This window comes from Gastrolobium bilobum, unplaced genomic scaffold, assembly GCF_033153095.1.
Source record: "Gastrolobium bilobum isolate Gb01-03AN ecotype WA unplaced genomic scaffold, APGP_CSIRO_Gbil_v1 utg15944, whole genome shotgun sequence".
Lineage (NCBI taxonomy): Eukaryota > Viridiplantae > Streptophyta > Magnoliopsida > Fabales > Fabaceae > Gastrolobium > Gastrolobium bilobum.
The window spans coordinates 60674-85154 of NW_026895277.1; the positions used below are offsets into that span (position 1 = coordinate 60674).

At 36.1% G+C, this 24481-nt stretch overlaps 1 protein-coding gene across 1 annotated transcript; it reads right to left on the bottom strand.

Moving 5' to 3' along the window:
• Positions 1–2513: 2513 nt before the first annotated feature.
• On the bottom strand, positions 2514–17018 carry LOC133303591 (spermidine synthase 1). Its single transcript, XM_061503516.1, has 9 exons — positions 16777–17018; positions 15693–15769; positions 15456–15578; positions 14846–14950; positions 14498–14570; positions 14331–14402; positions 14038–14233; positions 2943–3069; positions 2514–2782 (listed from the first exon to the last, which is right to left on the bottom strand). Exons 1-9 carry the CDS (start codon positions 16949–16951, stop codon positions 2717–2719), a joined length of 1014 nt encoding a protein of 337 aa, XP_061359500.1. The 5' UTR covers positions 16952–17018; the 3' UTR covers positions 2514–2716.
• Positions 17019–24481: the final 7463 nt, after the last annotated feature.

The window sequence follows — 24481 nt, forward strand, 5'->3', positions numbered from 1 at the left end:
AGATACTCCTCTCATGTCATAGACCCAACACATGGTAGGTCTTACCATGTGTTAAAAAATAAAAAATAAACAAATAAAAGACACGTTTGTTGATGTATTTACAACATAAGATAATTCTCTCCTATTACATGAGAGAATAATTTCCCTATATATATATAGGGAATTGCTTTTGTTATGTAACATAACCTAAAAGCAAATTTCCTACTCTCACAAAAGGAGGAGAGATGAGAGAGAATAGGAAAAAGAGAAAAAATTTAAAGTGAGTCCCATATAAATTTGTGTGTGTAGGAAGATGCTTTTAGGTTATGTTACATAATAAAAACAATTCTCATATATATATATATATATATATATATATATATATATATATATATATGGGTGCATTGGAAAATAAACGATGTTAATAAGATTCAGGTGTTGGAAAACCCCCACAAATTTGTCCATACCAAGATCTCTTGGAAGGTGGCCTATAAAGAAGAACTCTTCACTTTTGTCGTGGATGTCAACCCAAGAAGAGTGGAAAGAATGCATCCCTGGAGCAATCTTGCAAGGATTCATTCTTCTTCATCTGATCCTTGGGGGGTGGTTGGAGTCGAGAGTTGTTTCTAATGGGTTGGAAGATTTTAATTTAGGAAGATCAACTCTCTGGGCATTCCCTAAGATTGGAGAGTCAAACTAGGGATAAGTTTGGAGACCCTCCATCGGTTGAAGAAGTCAAGAGAACCATCTTCCATATGAGCCCGTTTAAAGCACCTGGCATAGATGGTTTGCATGCGATAATTTTTTCAATCCCAATGGGAAACAATTGGGAAATCTGTAATTAAGCTCATGGAAGGTATTTTCATGAATCCACACAAAAAACCACTCCCCGTTAAACCCGACTAGCGAGTGTGAGATGGAGGAAATCTTTGTACGCAACATTACCCTTGCATAGTTGCAAAGAGGCTGTTTCATGAATCCACACAATGTTTGGGATATTAATAAAAGTCTCTTGTGCCTCTTCCCAAAGATTGATACTCTTGAATCTATGAAGGGCTTGAGATCGATCAACCTTTGTATTGTGACATACAAGCTGATTAGCTAACAGACTCTAAATACACATGGATAAATTGGTGATGCCAAACCAATGTAGGTTTGTGAAAGGAAAACACAATACGGAACATTGTTATTACGCAAGAGGTTATTCACACTATGAGAACCAAAAAGATCAAAAGGGGTACGTGGAGATTAAGGTGGACTTGGAGAAAGCCTATGACATAATTGGTTGTGATTTCCTCGAGGACACTCTCAATGACATTGGCCTCCCTGGTAGGCGGTAGCTTAGTCCAATTGATCATGGCTTGTCAGTGGCGGAGCCAGTATGACATGTAAGCAAGTGTCAAAAAATTTCAGCTAGTGCCCAAATAGCCACGGTTGTATGGTTACGACCAAAACGTGGCTAATTTTCAAAAAAATTGAAACAGAATTTACTACATTTCAAGTATAGCTAAACGAACGTGGCTAAATAAGCCAGTGCCAAGGCAACCGCTAGCTTCAACGTGGCTCCGCCACTGTGGCTTGTGTTAGTAGTTGCTCAATGAATATTCTTTGGAATTAGTCAACCCTTTTGCCTAATCCAAAGTGAAGCATGTCTCCATGTAGTTAGGGACTGTGGCTGGGCTAAAGATTTTTGGAGACAAGCTATCAAACCAGAGTTTTTTGAAAAATTCTTCGCCTTAAATATGGAGGAGTGGATACTTTGGAATTTTTCAAAAGTCCCCATTTACATCCGGAAAATTTGGATTGAGGGTGATTCCTTGTCTGCTAGAGATCTCATCATAGAGGGCTGTGATTCTTTGAATAGAACAACCTCATAAAGCCGCTAATCATACTGTGAGGGGGAACTAACTCAGGAACTGGTGGATTAAAGTTTCTCGTACATACAGAGAAGGAAACGGAGTAGGAGGCTGGCTAGCCTTGATGGTTGCAGATTTTTTAAATCCCCCTGATGGTTGCAGTCCACTGTTGCAGAGACCTTGCCAGTATTGGCTTGCCAAAAGCTGTCCTAGACAGCAGTCCCTAGTTTCTTTTTTTTTTTTCCTGTTTGTTTGTTCTGTTTTCATGTAGTTTCCAAAAAAAAAGAATAAATTTAAATTTCAAATAGATACAAGGGGAAGGATATTATGACAACCAAGTTGTGTTACTACCAAGTGACTACCAATCAATCTTACCGTTATATCGATTATGTTGATCCAACGGTTATATTTATTTTCATCTTTGTATGGTCATGATTCCCCAAATTTAATACTTTATATTTATTTTCACCTTTGTATGGTTATGATTTCCCATATTTAATGCTTTCACTTTAAATATGGGAAATCATAACCATACAAAGATGAAAATAAATATAACCGTTGGATCAACATAATCGATCTAACGGTGAGATTGATTGGTAGTCACTTGGTAGTAACACAACTTGGTTGTCACAATATCCTTCGACTAGATACAAAAGCAAAAACTTATGCAATAACCAAAAAGTCTTCTTGACTGCTAACCAAAGTACCATATTGTCAACAATGTTTACGAGGAAAGTAACTAGCAACTAAATCCATCATCTACAACTCATTTCATGAAATAAAAGTTACTCTTCAATGTCAACTTGAAGCTTAACTTATTCCATGGTTCATTGACATGTGGATCATTCAATGGGTGCTCCTTCAATCCCATAAAAATATTCTCAATTTGCTTTAGAACCAATCGCCCTCTTAGCAAAAGATGGCAAGCAGAAAGCCGCAGTATGAATCTGAAATAAAGAGCATAGACATAATATAACCAAAAGTTAAGATAAGAATTAACAGTCCATTAAAGAAAAGGAGAAAACTAAAAATCAATTGGAGTTGAAAAACCCTGCAGGGGAGTTTGGGGGAAAGGAAAAGACAAACATGGTTGGAGCAGAAGCAAACCTCAGAGTTGTAAAATTTCAATGGTCTTTCTGACTGCTGACTATCATTCTCATCTATAGGATTCACTGGATGCTTGAAATCAACAGGAGGCCCCTCAGTTGAGCAAAGCATAAAACCAATCATCCCACTGAAATGATTAAAAAAAAAAACATAAGCATGAACAATCAAATATATATTCTAACCATCCCTAAGCCAAAGGCACATATATAAAAGCACGTTATATTAACTGAATATTGTCATCATGTCATGTGGAATACACAACCTACCCACCCTCCTAGAGGATACCTAAAAAATAGAGGATGACTTCTGAATTGGCATAAAATATAAATAACCGGAGGAAAAATTCGAACTTCACTAGATGAGAGGAACGTGAGCCACACGCGCGCGACTTATTCTATCTCTCCTAGGGTTCCTTCCATGGCATCCCTGCGAGAGAAAACCAGCGGTAATCCGACTTTCCCTAATGAAGCACCTGAAATCCTCAGAAGAAGTGTGAAGAGATCCAAAGATGGAGAAGAGTTCATCTCCGACTCCTCTAACCGTAGAGCTGGTCTGGGCAGCTTGCATAACTCCCCTGTTGGTGGGAAGTTAAAATCTTTCGCTGAAGCTCTTAATCAGAAGACACCATCCTGGGAGTCGATTCAACTTGGACAGAGGACCTAACAGATGAAACATGCACCCCTCTGGACCCCAGCTTAGGAGAAATATCCGAATAGGGGTTTCAGACAATCTATGAGAAGGATGGATCTGTAAGGATCCGCTGTACAAAGGAAGCAAAACAAAGAATGAGGGAACCGTGGAAAAATGCTCTTATAGTAAAGCTACTTGGGAAGAAAGTGGGGGTTACCTTCATGAATAATAGGCTGGAGAATCTGTGGGCAAAGCACGGTACCATTGTGGTGGCGGATTTAGGAAATGATTTCTTTTCAGTCAAATTTGCGAATCTGGATGACCTTAACCTTGCAATAACAGGCGGACCGTGGGTCTTACTTGGGCATTACCAGGCAATTAGAAAGTGGGAGCCTTGCTTCAACCTAGACAAGGCCAATATCCACAAGGTTGCAGCCTGGATTCGTCTCCCAGGAGTTCCTCAAGAATACTGTGAGTATCCCTTTCTCCTTCATCTTGGTAATGTTGTAGGTAATGTCCTCAAGGTGGACAAAACCACCTCCACTATTGATAGGTGTAAATTTGCAAGATTATGTGTAGACCTGAACCTCTCAAAACCTTTGAGAGGAGAGTATATCATAGAAGATGAAACACTCAGGGTGGAATATGAAAGATTATTCCTTATATGTCTTCACTGTGGGCGGTATGGACATAACGTTGACTCTTGCCCAGATTTAATTAGAGCTAGACTTGTCACCAACAACTGTGATATGGTGGAGAAGGAGCCAGAAATAAAAACAAATAATCAAGGACTTGGTCCTTGGATGATAGTTCAGAAGAAGAAAAAGCAGCAACCCCTGGTGCCTAAAAAGGACTCCAGGAGCTTTGGGACCAACATATCTAATAGGGCAACTACTCAAGGTCAAAAATTTGAGACTAACAAAGCAAGAGGGAAGAAAGCCTCAAGCGCTACTCACAACAGGGACTCGAATTTGAAGGGCAGTGAAATTAACAAGGAGAATTTGGTGAGCTCTCCTCCTAGCTCTGGGAAGAAGATGTCTGGTGTGCATCCTGCTTCAACATCTAACACAGCCTGTAATGCTATAAATGGCAGTGGTTCTTATGCTTTCCCCTTGATGAATTTTTCTGTTGTGACTCCCAAACCCACAAAGAAAAGTACTAGATCAGGTCCAACCCCTGTGATGGTGTTCTCCAAGAAAGTCCTCTCCAGCCCACCACCGAACAAAGAGAAGGGAATCCTATCCCAAACTCAGCCTACTATCCCCTTAGGGATTAATGAGAAAGTCCAAGCCACACCTCAGGAGCATGGTAAAAACAGCACTGAGAAAAAGATAGATGCAGTGAACAATGACCTCATTGCAACCATCCAACACCTAGATGTTATGAACTGCTCTGATTCTGCAAGCATTAATCTCAATGCAGAAACCATGGCTTGTGATGTGTTGATCTCAGAACCAGAACCCCCTGATCTAGATATGAAGGAAGTTTCCAAAGATATGGAGAATCAAATTGGCATGGAGGTAGACACCTCTCCTCAAGTAGACCAATCTGGAAGCACAATGGATTTTTCTGTTGTTGACAGTGTAAATGTGAATGGTGAGTCTTCGAAGACTGTTGTAGAAGAACATGATCAAAGTGGGAAGAACTTTGTAATCTTGCAACAACCCAAACTGTCTTAATGAATGTACTAACTTGGAATTGTAGAGGTGCTGCGAAAAAGCCTTTTAAGAGCACCTTTAATAGATTTCGCAAAAAGAATAAGGTTGGTGTGGCTGCCATCTTGGAGCATCGAGTTAGTGGTAGAAAGGCCATAGACATTATTCGTAGTCTAGGGTACTCAAACTACCTGATTGCTGATGCCACTGGTTTTGCGGGTGGCATTTGGATTGTTTGGGATCCAGATGTTCTAAAGGTGACCCTTCTTGTGAAGCATGAACAATACATTCACTGCAGGGTTGAGTTAGAGGATAATAAACAGTTTTGCTGGACTGCTGTATATGCCAATCCCCATGAGAATAAGCGTAATTTACTTTGGGAGGAACTGAAGCATATTGGTAGGACTATGAATGATCTGTGGCTCATCTCCGGGGATTTCAATGAGATAGCTTCAGCAGACGAAAAGAGAGGAGGTAGCCCTGTAGATGTCAACCGCTGTAATCACTTTGCTGATGTTCTTAGTGCATGTGGAGTTATGGACCTGGGAGGTAGTGGAAACAGGTTTACTTGGAAAGGTCCAAAATTCCTGGGACTAGACCGTGTTTACAAAAGATTGGATAGAGCTGTTGCTAATGATACCTGGAGAGCCACCTTTGATGAAGCTGATGCCATTACTCTTTTCTGACCATTGCCCCATTCTGGTCAGAATGGAGAAAGAGGAACAGTGCTAGAGAGAACGCCCATTCAGATTCCTGGCTACTTGGCAGAATGACCCCAGATTCTGCTCTTTCATTCAATCTAACTGGAATCCTTACTCTAGCCTGGTAGACAGTCTTTATTCATTTATTCCCCTTCTAAAAGAATGGAACAGAGATGTGTTTGGATTCACTCATCATAGGAAGAATCGAGTGATAGCTCGGATTGAAGGTATTCAAAAGAGACTCGGGTTCCAAAGTGGTCACCACCTAGAGGAGCTTGAGGCCAATTTGAAGAAGGAGGAACAGATTTGGTATCAAAAATCGAGAGGGGATTGGATTAGAGATGGGGATAGAAATACTCGATTCTACCATACCAAGACCCTTATCAGAAGAAACAGAAACAAGATTGTGAAACTCCAAAATGAGCTTGGTCACTGGGTGAAAGGGGAGGAGGAATTGATTGATCTGGCCCGTTCTTTCTTTATTAATCTCTTCAAGGAGGACATTTGTGATAGAGTTTAGTTTCAAACCAATTCTACTTAGTCTGCTCTTTTGAATAACCAATCTAAGTTACTCTCTTAATATTTCCATGGAAGAGGTGAAGAGGGCTTTTTTTCAAATGGCGCCCCTAAAAGCTCCTGGTCCTGATGGCTTCCCAGCTCTATTCTTCCAGAGAAATTGGAATCTCTTCAAATCTCAAATTTTTAGCAGCATGGTATATTATCTTCACAATCCAGAACACATTAGAGATATCAATCACACCCTCATTGCTCTTATCCCGAAGATTGATAGACCTTGCCTAATGAAGCAATTTCGTCCTATAGCCCTCTGCAATTCAGTTTACAAGGGTCTTAGCAAAATCCTTGCCAACAAAATAAAACCTCTCCTGGGGAATTTAATTGCTCCAAATCAGGTTAGTTTTGTTCCCAAGAGGCATATCCAAGACAACATTATTATTGCTCAAGAACTTGTGCACTCAATGCATAGAATGAAAGGCAAGAAAAGCTTCTTTTCCATCAAGATAGATCTTGAAAAAGCTTATGACAAGCTCAACTGGGACTTTATCAGATTGGTGCTTTGTGACCTGAAATTACCAATTGAATTGGTGGAGGCCATCATGGGATGTGTGACTAGTCCCTATATGGAAGTTCTCTTGAATGGTGCAAGGACATCTGGGTTCAATTCTCAAGGAGGAATAAGACAAGGGGACCCAATCTCCCCTTACCTTTTTGTTCTCTGCTTGGAGAAACTCACCCATCTAATCATGGATGAAGTTGACAAGAAGAATTGGCTACCTATCAAAGCTGGTAAAAATGGGCCATTGATATTCCATTTAATGTTTGCTGATGACATTATACTTTTTGCCGAAGCTTCAACTGATCAGTTAACATCTATCAGCCAGTGCCTGGAGAAGTTTGCAAAAATGTCTGGTCAATGTGTGAGTATTGATAAGTCTTGTATCTATTTCTCGAAGAATGTCCCTATGGTGGTTGCGGATGAAATAGCTTCTATCAGTGGTCTCAAGAGGGTTACCAATCTTGGCCGCTACTTGGGCTTCCTAACGAGACATGGAAGAATTAAAAAAGATCACTATGCAGATGTCATCTCTAGAGTGCAGAACCGACTCCATGGGTGGAAATCTAAGTGCCTATCTCTAGCTGGTAGGATTACTCTTGCTAAGAGTGTCATATCAGTCATTCCCTGCTTCCATATGCAGAACAATGTTCTCCCAGCTCATGTTTGCCAAGACATAGAAAAAATCCCGCGAGGCTTTATTTGGGGTGACTCAGATGTAAAACGCAAAGCCCATTATATTGCTTGGGATCAAATGTGTGCTCCCAAACAGAATGGTGGCCTTGGAATCATCAATCTCAGAATCCAGAATGAAGCATTTCTGCACAAAATAGTACGGCAACTGATCACAAATCAGAATAGCCTTTGGGCTCAGGTTCTCATTGGAAAATATGGCAGAAAATGTGACCCAAACCGCAGCCTTATTGCCAAGAATAGTGATTACTCTTTTTGGAAAAACATTTGCAAAGTCAGAGGTAAGATGGCTCAATATTTAGAATGGGAAATTGGAAATGGTGAGACTGTTTTCTTCTGGACAGACAGCTAGGGAGGTTGGCAAGACATCTTATTCAACCTTGCTCACACCAAACCACCTCAATCTGACCTTAATCTCAAAGTGAGTGAGTTGGTGGAGTCATCAACAGGAGGCTGGAGATGGCCTTACCTTTCTGCCTATCTAGATAATTCTATTCTGGCTAGATTGAATACCTTATGTCCCAGTGTAGATAGGGATACTGCTGATTGCTTAAATTGGAAGAGGCTTAGTCCTAGTAAGTCAATAGTAAAAAATGCTTACTGTCATCTCACTGAAGCTGGCTTAACCAAGGACAAGCTATGGTCTTCCATATGGCAGTGGAAAGGCCCTTACAGAATTGCAGTCTTTATTTGGATGGCTAGTTTAGATAAACTTCCGGTCAGAGATAGGACATGTCATTGGGGTGGGGGTGATCAATTTTGCCCTATCTGCCACAACTTTCCAGAATCAATTATCCACATTCTTCGTGATTGCAGCTTTGCTAGAAAAATTTGGGATAGGTGGTTTACTGGAACCACTCCTAGAGACTTCTTCTCTGTTGATGGAAAGGCTTGGTTTAAATTCAACCTCTTACAACCTCTCAACATCTCGGTTTGGCACTCCTGAAAGAGATGGTCTATGTGACCTGTTGGTTTATGATGGGCCTTCATTAAAGTAATCAAACCCATTAATTAGGAATTAGTATATATAGAGATGTTTAGGGTGAGGTTTGGGGATGCATGTATTCAATACTGTTTAGAGGGGAAATTGAGATACCTCTAGGGAACTCTTGAGCCTAGGTATTTGGTTTGAGGAGGAGTTGAGGTTTTCTTGGGATTTATTTTCTGCATTTTATATTGTATTAGTGTATGTAAAAAGAGGCTATGCCTCCATTGTTAATGAATTCAGTCTTGTATTTCTTTGGGTTCCATTAATTTGGTATCAGAGCATTTCCGATCTAGGGGTGTTTCTGTTACAGATCTGGAAAAAAAAAAAATGGGAGGAATTAGTGATTCAAATTTGAAAAAATTGTTGAAGGTGTTCTGTGAGGCAATAGAGAAGATGAAGCTCAATGAGGTAATAGAGAAGATGGAGCGACAGAGGCTAGAATACGAGAAGTTGAAGACGCAGAGCTTTACAAAAATAGAAGAAGAAGGGCAAGAAGATAAAGAAATTACAGAATAGGAGGCAGATCGAAAAATAGAAGAAGAAGAAAACCAAAAAAGAAAGAAAAGGCAGCAGCAGGTAAAGAAGAAAAAAAGGAGAAAAAGGCACAATCATAATAGGGAAGGATAAAAAGACCAGAAGAAGAAATCAAAAAAACGAAAAAGAAAAAAAAAAGATCAAGAAGAAGGAAAAGAAGATCAAGAAGAAGAAGCTGCTGGAAATGAAGAGGCGGCAACAGAATCGAAGGAAGAAGATGATGCCAAAGCTGAAAACGAAGAAGTTGCAGAAGGAGATGAAGATGCAGAAGCGACAGAGGAAGAAGATGCAGAAGAAATCGCACAAGTAGAAGCAAAAGGAAAAAAAATAGAAGAAGGAGGAGATGAAGAAGACGACTCTGTTTCTGAAACCAGAAAACAGAGTCGAACAGAGTATTTTGAACAGATTCAGAAAGAAGAACAAGAAGAGGAAGGGGATCAAAAGGAAGACAAGATAGAGGTTGAAGAAGAGGAAAAAGAAAAAGAAGATGAAGAACAACAACAAAAGGAAGAAGTCAGAGCAGAGAGAAGGTTACATATGGTGACTGATCTGAATCGTCTCATGGAAGTGCATCAACAGGTGGAAGAAAGCAAAATGGTGCATGGTCAGGTGTCTTCATTAGAGAATCATGGATATGGAGCAGATATTGGAGAAGGGATCCACATGCATCCAACCCTTACCACTAATAGGGCCAATACCAACTCCAATCAGCACACAAGTAATGGGCTTAATGAAGTATGCAGTGAACCAGGCCCAATAGGAACAAATTGGCGAAGTGGGTCTAATGTTGTTGGATTGCATGCTACAACCCAAATCGTAGGTACTCTAAACGTGGGTCTAATGCAGCACATCAATGTCATGCTTGTGGGTATCTATGAATTTGAGCTAGAAGGGGAAGGGAAACTCTACAACGGCGAAGACAGAGAGGATGGCGAGAATTTCTCGTTGAGTGTCCATAGTATTGTGGGTCTCATTGCCAGCCATTCATTGAAGTTGAGGGGTGAGGTTTATGAAAAGAAAATGGAATTGAAACTTCCAATGTGGTCTAGGTGTTACAAGCAATGGGACCCGGGAGGAAATTCTTGCACATCCTCTTCCTCACCTTGAGGACAAGGTGAATTTTGAAAGGGGAGTATTGATGGGCTATGACTAGTGGGCCCAAGTTCAGTAATGCAAAATTAGTTAGTGAATTAGCTAGTTTGTTAGGGAAACTATTCTAGAATATTCTAGTAAGTAGGATAAAAGGTGAGTGAGTGTGTGTAGTGAGGGATACATGTATTCAATACTATTTAAAGGGGAAATTGAGAGACCTCTAGGGAACTCTTGAGCCTAGGTATTTGGTTTAAGGGAGAGTTGAGGTTTTCTTAGGATTTATTTTCTGCATTTTATATTGTATTAGTGTATGTAAAAAGAGGCTATGCCTCCATTGTTAATGAATTCAGTCTTGTATTTCTTTGGGTTCCATTAAATTTTTTTTTTCAGATCTGTAACAAAAACACCCCTAGATCGGAAGTGCTCTAATACCAAATTGATGGAACCCAAAGAAATACAATTCTGAATTCATTAACAATGGAGGCATAACCTCTTTTTACATACACTAATACAATATAAAATGCAGAAAATAAATTCCAAGAAAACCTCAACTCCCCCTCAAACCAAATACCTAGGCTCAAGAGTTCCCTAGAGGTCTCTCAATTTCCCCTCTAAACAGTATTGAATACATGCATCCCCAAACCTCACCCTAAACATCTCTATATATACTAATTCCTAATTAATGGGTTTGATTACTTTATTGAAGGCCCATCAATACTCTCCCTTTAAAATTCACCTTGTCCTCAAGGTGAAGGAAGGAGGATAAGTGATATAAAAGAACTTCCACCTGGGTCCTACTGTGTGAAGCATTTTGAACACAGTGGCATTTTCAATTCCATTGTTAGAGAAACTCTTCCACCGGGATCCCATTCATTAACATGAAACTTTGAGAATTGATTAACCCACTGATCATCCACCAATATATGCTCCTGTCCTTTAGTTGTAAACTCATTCACCCACTGATCAGGTTCATTATTATATTGCTGCTGGTATTCTGCTGCCCAATAACTAGATGCAGATAATGTAGTCTCTTTAACTTGATTGTAATCAATAATCGACTAACCACGGGTCATCTTTGATACAACTGGAGAAACTTTGAATTCAGATATTTAAGGACACCATTTTGGGCCAATGTATTTGCAAGCATAAGAGTATGCTCCATTGCAGCAAGATTTGAAATGTTCACGCCTCGCATTTGACATGTTACTCCTATGATGGTGAGCACGCTCAACCAGATGGCCATGTCGTCCTCCCCACCGATGCGTGAAAGATCTTTTTTTTTTTAAATCTTCGACTTCGCTTCTCATCCCTAGTAACGTCAACGACAAATGTGAATTCCAGCATAATAGGTTCATGGAAGAATGTGCATCGCACCTACAACCGAGATTCTGTTTCCGGCGATCCACCATCTCCTCCGACGACGGCCGCCTGCAGCTCGCGCTATGCTCATCACCGTTTGCAACGTTACCTACCAAGGTGCCATGTGTTGACACCTGCCCCTCACCTCCTTTATTCAAAACCTGCTTTTGTGTAGGGTTTGGTTTGGTTGACCGCAGAGGCCCAACTCCTTTGTTTTTTTTTTATTGAATTGGAAGGGTTTAGTTCATTGGGCCATAAGTGAGGCCCAACTCCCCTGTTATTCCTTGCTGAATTGGACCTATGTGTAATATCATTAAGCCCAAATCGCATTTTAGTTTCAGTACCCCCATGTAGTTTCCCTCCTTTGAAATTAGTACGAGCCAAAGGTGCAGCCCGTGTTTGATGGTTCAGTCCAGGCCCAGAATTATGAGATCCACTTCCTCCATCCAGCGTTTGGGTCATCTTGCCCGACACTGCGTCCTTCTCCTCGATTCGTTGCGCCATCAGCATCCTGCGATCCAAATCTGTCAACGCTTGCAGACAGACCTCATCTCCAATTTCTTCCTTCCTACCACTGAGAACAACAGCTAGCATCATCTACTCCGTCGTGTGTCTAAGCGGCGCCAACAGCTCAAGGTGTTCCCTGTTTTCTGCAACTATACCCACTCCTTCTTTATCAAAATCCATCTTCGTCTTCGTCTTCGGCACCTGATCTTCTTCATCCTCTTGACGTTCCTCTTTATCATCTTCTTTCGTGCTTCGATCTGCTTCTTCTTCCCTGGTTTCTTCTACTATGCTGCCACCTTCCTCTGAGTTGCGATATGCTTCTTCTTCTTCTTCTATTGTGCTTAGATCTGCATCTGCATTTTTGTTCTTTCTTTTCTGTTTCTTCTCCTTCTTCTTCTTCTTCTTCTTCGAAGATTTCTGCACCTTCGATTTCTTTCTCTTTTTCTTCAACTTCTTCACCATCTGTTCTTCCTTCGTCGTGCACTCCATTCATAGTTCGAATGTTGTAACGCTGATCTATTACATCCTTGAGTTTCTAAATTGTTCATTGCAATTGACGGATAGCGTCTTCCACCCCTCCCAATCTTTCTTCCCTCATACGATCCATGCTTTCTTCCACTTTCGTGATTCTGCTTTTTTTTTTTTTTTAGATCTGGACCAGAAGCACTCCCTAGATCGGAAATGCTCTGATACCAAATTGATGGAACCCAAAGAAATACACGGCTGAATTCATTAACAATGAAGGCATAGCCTCTTTTTACATACACTAATACAATATAAAATGCAGAAAATAAATCCCAAGAAAACCTCAACTCCCCCTCAAACCAAATACCTAGGCTCAAGAGTTCCCTAGAGGTCTCTCAATTTCCCCTCTAAACAGCATTGAATACATGCGTCCCTCACTACACACACTCACTCACCTTTTATCCTACTTACTAGAATATTCTAGAATAGTTTCCCTAACAAACTAGCTAATTCACTAACTAATTTTGCATTACTGAACTTGGGCCCACTAGTCATAGCCCATTAGTTTATTTGGAAATGGAGGACCTCATCCTTACATGAGGAGAATTTCGTGACTCCTCAGGATCCTAATCTTCATATTCTTCTGTATCTTACTGATATGAAAAGATGTAGTGGATCCCCACCTTTTGGCATTAACACTGATCTGTCAAGTTTGTTGATGGTGCTTTCAGCCCTTCCTGCAGAAAAGGGGCATGCGGCAGCTTCATTTGCACCTCTGAAGGAATCTGGGTGGATAGCTTCATGTTCAACATTGGTCCGTGCACAGCCTTAGAAGCAGAAATGTGGGGATTATTACAAGGCTTAAAGCTAGCTTCCAAACTAAATTGCTCTGAGCTCTGGATAGGATGCGATTCCAAGGAAGCTTTAAGGTGTTTAGAGGACAATCAATCTCCCTGTGGTTACTCTGCTCTCACTAATCATGTTAGAAGCATTGCTCAATCCTTTGGTAAACTCCAATCGGATTTCATCTCAAGGGATCTCAATGTTTGTGCTGATGGCTTAGCCAAACTTGGTCTAAACCTGCAATCGGAGGAGTTGATTTTGCTGTCATCTCCCCCTGATAGTTTATCCTCTTGTTGGAATATTTTCAGTTCTAATTTATCGCTGGAGCATGTTGTAGGTGACATGCAACAGCTCTGTTTGTAATTGTTTCTGTGTTTGGGGCTTTGCCCCCCTTATTACCAAAATATATATATATATATATATATATATATATATATATATATAAATAACCATTTTCTGGAAGGATAAATATAGGCACAACATGTAATCAATAGATAGGGGTATGTTTTGCAGACTGAAAATGGGAAAATAGAAAAGAAATTTTGAAAGAACATACCTTGGGTATGTAGGAACAGTGGTCCAAGCATAGTTCACAGAACCTTTGAATATCTGGCGACAATTCGCCACAATGTCCTCTATAATATGCATATGAAGCCATATACTTTCTGCTTGAGTACACATAACTCCTCCTGGACGGAGAGCCTTTGCAACTGACTCAAAAAAGGGCTTTTCAAAAAGCTCTTGAGCAGGACCTTAACGCATCAAATGTAACCTCACTTTTAAAAAAACAATTTTATATTAACTGTAGAAGATCAGAAAAATTTGTAAGACATTGCAGATATATCCTACCAATAGGGTCAGATGAATCCACTATAACTGCATCATAAGTTCCTTCTGGAACTGCCTTCAAAAATGCAACTCCTAGATCATTGAGAAACAAGCCATCATGAGAAAAGTTATTCTGAAACATTAAAGTAGTTAAGAAACATCAAAACACACAGTATAGCTGATCATACCATCACCAATATGAAGCCACACACGTGGGTCAGTAAAACCTACTGCTATATCAGGGAAAAATTGTTTGGAGACCTGCAAAGAATGAAGGCTTCAATATTTATATTGAGCATATATTGCTAAACTAGAGGTCTATGAGAACAAAAAAGGTTATATTTTCCAGGCCAACTGGAAAAAACAAAATCCAGCATGGGAATAACCAATTTCATTAAGTAGAGAAACCCACTCAACTTAGAAAAAAGTGGAGGGAGAGAAAGAAAATAACTATATGCAACTAAGATAGTTGACAGTAAGATTATTTAGCTTTGATTAGAGAAAGGAAAGAACAGAGTCTTAGTGCCTTTACTCACATCAACAACCATATTGTCTATTTCACAGATGTCTATCTTTTCTACTGAAGAATGGCGTGATACTTCGCGCAGGACTCCACCATCTCCTCCACCAATAACCAAAACCTAACAGAAAATTGCAGTGAGGAATAGAACAATTAACTCAATACACTTAGAAAGCTACACTGGGAAATCAGGTTAAAATTCCTATAAATTTTCCTTGTAATCATCCAACATTTCATTCTCAACAGTCGTTCAAATAAGTCATATCTCAGATGTTTTTTCCTAGTTCCATGGGTTTGATCCTTCCTACTCTCATCAACATTTACCATTCTGCACTCTTCTCATAAAAGTTCAAAATAACATAAACACAAAATAAACTTATGTTGCTATGTTCAATATAAACCACTGGTGCAGCAGAAGTCAGCATATTGAAGGACACATCAACATTCTGAGTAATCAATATAGACATCTTTTTCTCAAATTCTTCTCTGCATACAATGATTAAAAACTATACACTGCCTTGCAATTATAGTGATATATTTTGTCAAACTACACAAAAAATTCGGTGACAAAACAGGTAAACTAGACCTATACAAAATTCCTGGAGGGATTCGAAGTATTAAGAGACCTTTTTGGGATTTGGAATAGAGCAAAGTGGAAGATGAGTGATCATCTCTTGGTAGGCACACTCATCCCTTTCAGTGAGCTGAATGACTCCATCCAAAACAAGAACCTTGCCATAAGTTGATGACTGCAGAAAGAAATCAAAGCATACATTGTAAATAGAACTAGCACATGAAGAAGAGAGAGACCGGGGGGGAGGGTGGAATAATAATACTTTAAATTTAATTGAAGCTAAATTTACCTGGAAGACCATGACATTCTGGTATTCAGACTTTCCCTGAAACAAAATCTTTTCCACCTTCAAAGAATGTGCCTCCCCTGCAAATTACAGCCAGATTCCAACTCATGAATATCATTAAAAATGACAAGTACAAGCGTTCTGAGTTTATTAAGTTACAATGTGCAAATGTTTCAAAGGATATTAATATAGCTTTGGTTTTCTGAAACTTAATGACATATATGACAACAACAATTTGAAGAATTACTTCTGTCACTGAAAACAGATGCATCTTCAACCAATACTATGTATAACTGGACAACCAAACAAAAGGTAATGGTCCTAAGGGCGACATCCAAGACCATAGAACATAAGAGACTCGGAAAAAAAAAAAATTCTCCCTTTGTTACATACATTTTCAGGGAAAAAAAAATAGGTGCAACAAAAAAATTGTCTCTCATTGATTTAAATATAAAGTCTCACTTCTCATTAAATTAGAAAAATAATTAAAAAAAACAGTGACGTAGCGAAAGAACTAGGCAGGTTAAATCATCTAAGACAATAATTGTGTTTAATGCATCTGAATAAAATCTGCAATGAATAGGAAAATCATGGAACATATTTGTAGTGGTTCTATTCCATGCCTCATTTAATAGAAAGCCTCTGGCTCTAACTGGCGCTATTTCATCAAATTCCTTATGTAAGTAAACACAAAAATAACACATGATCGTTAAGTTGTTCAAGAAGTGGGTTCAAGATAAATTTGAGAAGTACATATCTGCCATCTACAAACCATTGGTATATATCAAACTACGAAAAACCAGTCTAATTAACAGAGATTTGATAATTCCAGTGATGGCATATAGTAAACAATAAAGTAAAGCGCCTAAAAGACAATACCCAAGAAATAAAAAGAGAACTGGCCAATTGATATTATACCAAATAAATAATTAAATCTATGTTTCTTCAAAGAGGAACAAAAAAGGGTTTGGTTTTGTACGATCACAGAAACAGCAAGTTTAAAAATTGGGGGTTGTGAGGGAACAAAGAAAAGGAAAAGAATGGATTTTTGGAAGGAAGAGGAGAAGGGTAACGAGAGGAAACTAACCAGGCCACATTGGGCTAATTTCAGAGAACCAGCCAGGAATAACAGTTGATATACCATGAGACTGAAGGTCCTTTGAGACCGTAGAAACAGTCTCTGAGACCCCATTTTCTTCTTCGTTTTCCCTTTGCCTCTTCACGGGAAAATCTGGGAACTCAACTACGCTCTCTGCGGCCATCACTATTCACTGCAATGAGTAGGGAACACACGCACTATTTGCCCTTTCACCGCAGTGTGAGACTCATTTATTTTGAATCAAGTTATAGTGATAATATTATCTTTAAAAAATTAAAGACAAATATAAAGACGAGGAATATTTTCACTACTAAAATTTTCTACTACAAATTTAGTACTTATCTAATCATCATTAGATTAACATTTTCTCTTTCTTCAAAAACTTTTTAACATTCTCTCTTTGATCCATCCAATAGTGATATGATAGGTAGTAAGTTAGTAGAAAAAAAATTTGATAGTTAAAATATCCTCGCTCAAATATAAAGGGGTAAGATTATTGGATGAATTTGAAATCAATTGAAAAAAAAAACATAGCTGACATTGATTTAAATTAAAGGTTAGTTTTTCCTGCTACCAATATAAATAAGGTATCTATGTTGAGCCTAAAACGACATTATTTTAGAACAAAAATCAATATATTTTTGTAATTGTAATTTTATTTCATGATTATAATAATTTTTTTCTTTATAATTTTTTAATCTTTCAACTCAAAATGAGTTGTTTTGAGAGTAAATATAAATAAATTAACTATATTTAATTTAAAAACATTAAAGCCTTAAATTAATCTAATCTAACAATAATCAAATACGTTTTAAGAATGGTAAGTCTAAAATCGTAATAAATATAGTCACTTTAATTTAAAATTCATCTTCTTCTTTTTTTTATAAAGTTAGGTTTGAAAATCTAATCATTCAAATTTGGTCACCTTTGCGAGAAATTATCTCCGAAAATAATAATTTTGATATGATTGAAATGCATAATATCTTTTAAGCTAAAAGTTAGCTATCACTTAATATGATTATCTTTTATGTATTTAACTTCATATATGATATTTATTAATATCTCAAAGTGTATTTTGTGTTAAAAATAAAAAATTATGAATTTCATTTGTGTCATAGAACCATTGAGTTTTGCTCTCAAAATTTAACATTTTTGAAAGAAAAAAAAAATCTCAAATTTAAGATGAATATGACACCTTCGTAATTATGGAATCCAATCCAAGTGAGTTATTAAGTATTTAATATCAAATATTTAAAATTTTATTAAAAATGATTAACAACCAATACAATATTTAATGGGTTTAATACAGACCTTAAAAAATAGATGCACGAGTAAAGGTCGTGGAAGTGGGGTACCTTGGAAAGTAAAAAAGAATCTGCTTTGAGTGGATGCAGTTTGGGGTATGTGCTTGTTTGGTAAATGGTGCTTTCGGCTGTAATACAAGCCAGTCCAAACAACGCAAAGATGTGCATGTCAGCATGTTAGGTGTTAACTTGAAAAGTACAAGTCTAAATGATAGGGCTTTAATTAGGGTTTCTTTGGGATTCGGATATTTTACAACTTGTTGATTTCCTTTTTGTTTTGCACTTGTCAGTTAGACAGTGGAAGTAGAGTTTCACACAATATCTATGTCTTGGGTGAACATCTTCTATATAACTGTAATATTTCATTGAGCAAATGACATTTGGATAAAAAAAAATATTTCTCTCTCTTACATGTACTAATGTCACAATCATTTATGAATTTCTATTGGCCGGTAGCACCAAACAAATGGTGCTACGGTAGTATAATAGATTTTTCTCTAGTTCTGGAGTCGATTTTTGTTGCAACGAGAGTAGATGTTTCTTTACCAAAAAAAAAGATAAAATAAAAAAATATGAAAGAAAATAATTATAAACATAAATATTATATAAATATATTATTTTTTCATATTTAATAAAGATTTAATATTTTACTTTTGTTATAAAAAATTCTTTTCTACCATACTTAATGGATCAAATTAAATTTTTTTTACTTCTTTTCTTTATAATGAGACTCACTTTTTTAGGTGAGTGTGACAGAAAAAACAATTCTGTAGCAAAAGTATAATATTTTTTCCTTTAATAAAATATGTATTGAATGTTGAATATATCCTTAGGAGGGGAGTAAATAGGCTGAATTAGGTTTTACTTAAAGAGGTTAGATCTGGTCTGTTAGTCCTATATAGACCCAAATTATAAATCTGACATGATTTATATTTAAAAATAAAAAATCTTGACTTAGATCTGTTAGTCTATTTATGTCAATTAGGTATTCAATAATTAAAAAAAAAAACTAAAATAATATTACTTTATTTATTATTCAAAATTATTAAAATAATAATTTATTTATTTTATTTAAAATAAATAATATGATATAGGCCGGCTTGTAGGCTTATAAACTCGACATGTAAAAGAAAGCCTATGGCCTACTTTCTAAATAGGTTTTTTTTGAAGCCTTAAATTGTTCTATTTGACTATATGTAATAAGTCAAGTCTGACCAGATATAGGCTGAGTTGTAGGTCCCTGTTAGGCCGGCCGACTCATTGACCCCTCTAATCCTTAGTATCAAAAATATTTTCTTGACCTGCCATGCACTCGGGTCTCATAACCGATTCAAAGGAGCAAAGCTTGTGGAAATATCAAAAAAAAACTACTTGCATTAAAGAAGTAATTAGGATTAGTATAAAATAATATATATATATATATATATATATATATATATATATATATATTTTCTTATGTCTGATGCATTACATTGCAGCGATGCCACCACGCCCCTTATATAGTTATATTTTTTACTTGATTGATCTATCAAAAATAATTACTCTAAGTGGAAATGATGGGACGTTTGGTAAAGGAAATATTTTTTTATCAAGTAAATGCAATTACCAGTAATATGGTAGGAAAGTTAAAAAAAAGTTATTTAGTTGGCTAAAATTTTACCAAAAAAAGTGGGTTAAATTTTATGAGTCTTTGTTTGGTTGAAGGTGAAATAATGATGGATAAATGTGTTGAAATATTGAAAATAACCCTTAATATGGTATTTCAGAGATATAGACAAGTGTGCTTAGAAGAGGGTAATATGGTAAGCTCTTCGTTCACCTTTTTGCGATTTAGCTAGTTTTTTACGAATACCACATTCGAAGTGGTAAAGTTCAACAATGATTTGCTTTCCTTTTTGTATATGCTTGTCAAAGGCTCAGGAAAAGAGAAGCATGGCTAAATTTTTTTATTCTTTCTACCAAACAAAGCAATCATGAAATGCCAATTCAAGATGGATGGAGAATCAAACGAAAAACCTGAACCAAACGCCCCTGAGGATAATATTAGTATCACGTTTCAAGAGTATGAGAAAATTCCATAAAGCTATAAAAATCTATTGATTTGAAAAGATTATCATAAAAAAAATTCACTTTTCTTTTAATGTTGGTGTATAGCAAAGTTAGCCATATAACACTTTTTAAAATAAGATGAGAGAAACATGCACTTATATATAAAGAAAAATAATATAATAAAATAGGTTGTGATTAAGATAAAAGAAGGGAAAAATTACTCTTATGCTATATGTGATAAATTTATCTCCTACACACCCTTCGATAACTGTGTCACCTCTTTCTTTTCTTTTCTTTTTATTTTTCAGGTGGTGGAGCCCACAAGTTTATCACTATGACATGAGATAACTTACATCCTTTAACATGAGATTAATAAAACTCATAAAACAAACACTCGAACAGGAATAATCTTACATTTAAAGATTTGAAAAAACTTCAAGTGGCCTTATCAAAAATAAAATTTTAACAAATAAATTGTTTAAACAAAATTGTAGTCCTATTCCTATAGTTTTAATTAATTTGAAATTCATTTTTTATAGTTTATTTTTTTATGGGAAAAAGGTTTGTCATTTTAAACGACGCACCTTACCTCATTTTACTCTCACAAAGAAATGAGACCCATATTTTTAAAACTTTTTCCCCCACTTCCTCCCATAATTTATCTCTTTCTCTCACTTAAAATGACATAACTTTGTGTCCTTTAAAATGATACACATTTTTCTCTTTTTTTATATTAGTCCTTATTTTTTTATTCATTTGTGTATTGATTTCTACTTACGAAATATCGACTCTTTATCTTTTACTAAGCTAAATTTTAATCCTTGTAATTTTTACTTAATAAGATATTAATTCTTATTTATATAAATAATTAGTGCCTATAGTTTTTATTTATTAAACTCTTAGTTTCGAAGGGATCAAAATCCAAATAAGCAAAAATATAAGAATTGATATTCCAAAAATATAATTATAGAAATTAATATCTAAATAGATAGAAAATATAAAGACTAAACTCTTATTTAAATCTTCATAAAAATGTAAAGTTTAAGAAAACTTGTGAGAAATTATTTAGTTAGACTTTTTTTGAGCACGAACATACAATCATATAAGAAAGGCGAGGGAAATAAGCAGCTTATACAATTATTCTAACGTAAATGTTTAGGAAAACATTTTTTTTTTTGGAAATAATCATTTTTTTTAAAACTTGTTAAGAATTTATAAAAAAAAATGAATTTAAAAAATTCACTTAAACATGTATTAAGTAGCCTGATAGAATTTATGAATGCCAAGAGACAAGGCTGTTTCACATGTTAATTTTGATCAGGTTTATTAGGAAAAAGGAAAATGGAAAACTTCAAAAACTTCCCTACGAGTTTTCTTAATTATCATTTATCCCCTTCACAAAATTTTTGAATCATTTACATTTTTATTTAGATTTCTTTTATCACTTATCCCCTGACTTAAATTTTTTTATCACTTACCCCTCACTTTGGGGAGAAAATGATAAAAAAACTTTCAATCGGGGAATAAATGATTCAAAATTTTGAGGAAGGGATAAATGATTATGAAGAAAGTTATAGGGTTTTGTTTTTTAGTTTTCCAAAAGAAAATTCAAATCAACTATTTCTAATTGATCTAGTTTGTTTTGATTTTTAAAATTTCTTTCCAACTAAGATCATTTTAATTAAATCAAGTTATTAGTTTCTTTTCTTTTAGTTTTCATAAAACATGGAAATTTACTTGCAAACCTGGAAAAAAAAACCCAGCCATTGAGTTACTAGGAGTGGATAATGATGAAAAACTTAAAAATTCGCATGAGATTATACTTAAATTTAAGAGTAAAGTATATTTTTAGTTCTCAATAAATATTACAGAGCTCAATTTTATTCCTTAAAAAAAGCCGACTTGTGATCTATCTGAAATTTAAAATAAATTCATGTTAGTTCTTTTGAGTGATTAACGTGAATCTTCTTTAAATTTAGGAGGGACCTCGATTTCGATTAACTGAATTTATTTTGAATTTCAAATGGATTATAAATTGATTTTTTTTCTAAAAAATTAAAATGGGTACTGTAATTTTTATTTAGAACTAACAGGTAGTTTTGTGTATAAAAAATATAAATCCAGCCATTTCAGGCGAGACACATATAAACACCACCGACCAAAACACCCATTTGTGTAGAATTATTACCATAAACGATCTATACCTACAATTTGTAAAGGCTACCAAAACAGAAACAATTCTAACAATTGAAGAAGCAAGAAAGGCCACCCAAATATAAGGTTGCATCAGATTACCCAATGACGTAGATCAACGAATATGTAGCAAGAATACATATTCGTTGTTGGCGAGTTATTTGATTTAGTTGAGTGGACCACAAAAGATGTAACTTTGGAGTGGACCCATGCTAAATACTGCACAATCACAAAGATAAAGGATCATAAATCAAAGGCATGTCCACATCATTAATCTTTGAAAACTGACAAGTCGATGAAATGTGACTTAAAACACATATTTGTTAATCTAAAAATGTTAAAAAAAATACATTTTATATAAATTCTGACCCTAATTACATTAAGCTGAAATTTTGTTGAGTTAAAAATTAATGGGCTGTGTTTTGATGTTTCAGGCCCACAAAATCAAGTTAAAAAGGATTTTTCAAAACAGAGAAAAATAAAATGAAATGGGCTTTGCACTTCAACACAAGAGTTTGTCTAAGTGAGAAATAGAAGGGCAAAAGTGGAAGAAAGAAGGTATAGACCTCTAAAGCCACAAATTTGGTCAGAACACTCAAAATATCATCAAGCCCTAACCATTTCGAACCACCTACCTCAATCCAACCACAAAGTCATTCCTAATCAATCTTCCATCTCGATTTCTGTTGGCCATCCGAACCACAAAACCCCTCCTCTTAGTGATTCAATCAACCATTCATCCAAAAGTTTGACCTAAACGTTTTCTCTTAAAAAAGAAAAACACCAAACACTGACCATAGCCGATTGGGTGAGCTGGAGTTTGTTAAAAGTGCTGGGTGGTGTGAGTGTTAGGCTGGCTGTGCATCGCAAGAGAGAATCAAGTGTACGTGTGATGGACTTACACGTAGGAACAAAAGGGAAGAGCCCAAGGCCCATGCATATGGGAAAGAAGATATAAAAAGAAAGGAGAAAAGATTGTAGGCTCTCTCTCGCTATCACCTTCTTCTGTATTTCCTCTTCTTCGTGTTCGTTTTTATTTTGCTTTGTGTTTCTGGTATTGGAGTAGCTTTTTATTTTGCGTTGTTTTGTAAATGTGCGCATAATGGCGAGACTATCTCAGTGGATAGTAATCGTAGTGTGGTTTTAACTTTTTGTTTTGTTTTATTTTCTTTGTATCTCTTTCATTACTGTTGTTAAGCTCAATCTCTATGGATTTGAGCTAAATTTTCCAAGGGTTGGGTGACTGATACCCCAACTAACCACAATGACTGGAGTTGATTGCTTTTCTGGAATGAATGTTTAATTTTTTTAGTTCAACTCTGATTTACCTATTCAAATTTTATTTAATTTCGGTCGTGTGGAATGAGTTAGTTTAGGGGGAATTTATAGAGAAATAAATTTCTCTGGAAAATGAGTTGAGCTCATGGACTCAAATAGGGGATTCTTTGAGGGAGTAGTTCAGATATGATTTTTACTCCTTCATGTGGCCAAAAAGAGCTTCAAGCTCTTAGTCTCACCTGCTTAGGGATAAATTGTGTGAGAATAAAAAGTAAAAGGATTTTTAAGGGATTAAAAATCTACATTAGTCTACCAACTGAAAAACAATTGTAAAAGAATTTTGTTAAGCAATTAGACACTAAGGGATGTGGGAAGGAATCACAACTCAACCCAGTTTTTAATTAGACTTCTTAACACTTTGTCAATTCTGATTATTTTTTTTATTCACTTAAATTCTTAGTAATTCTTGCAAAATATAACCAATTCGAAAAATTCAAAAATAATATTCTCAATTTGTTTTATTTCTTTAATTTTACACATTAAGAAATTGATTTCAAATTTAAATAAGAAAACTCCAAGTGAACTTTTAATCTTTTGTTTATTTTATTTTTTGTTTATCAACCTTAATCACAATTTTTTTTAGTTAAAAATTCAGTTTTAGGCAATTGCAAATATGGCTTTTGAAGCTTTTCGCCATAAGATTTCCGTGGGACGATAATAGGGTATTAAATACCCTTATATTGCTTGTGGCAGCGTATACTTGCACATATCTTGTATACTCTTAACCACCCATGAATTTGAAGATAAACAACCTCAAAGCAATCATATGACACTTGCAAAGAAATGGCCAATGCACCGAGGCCGAATTT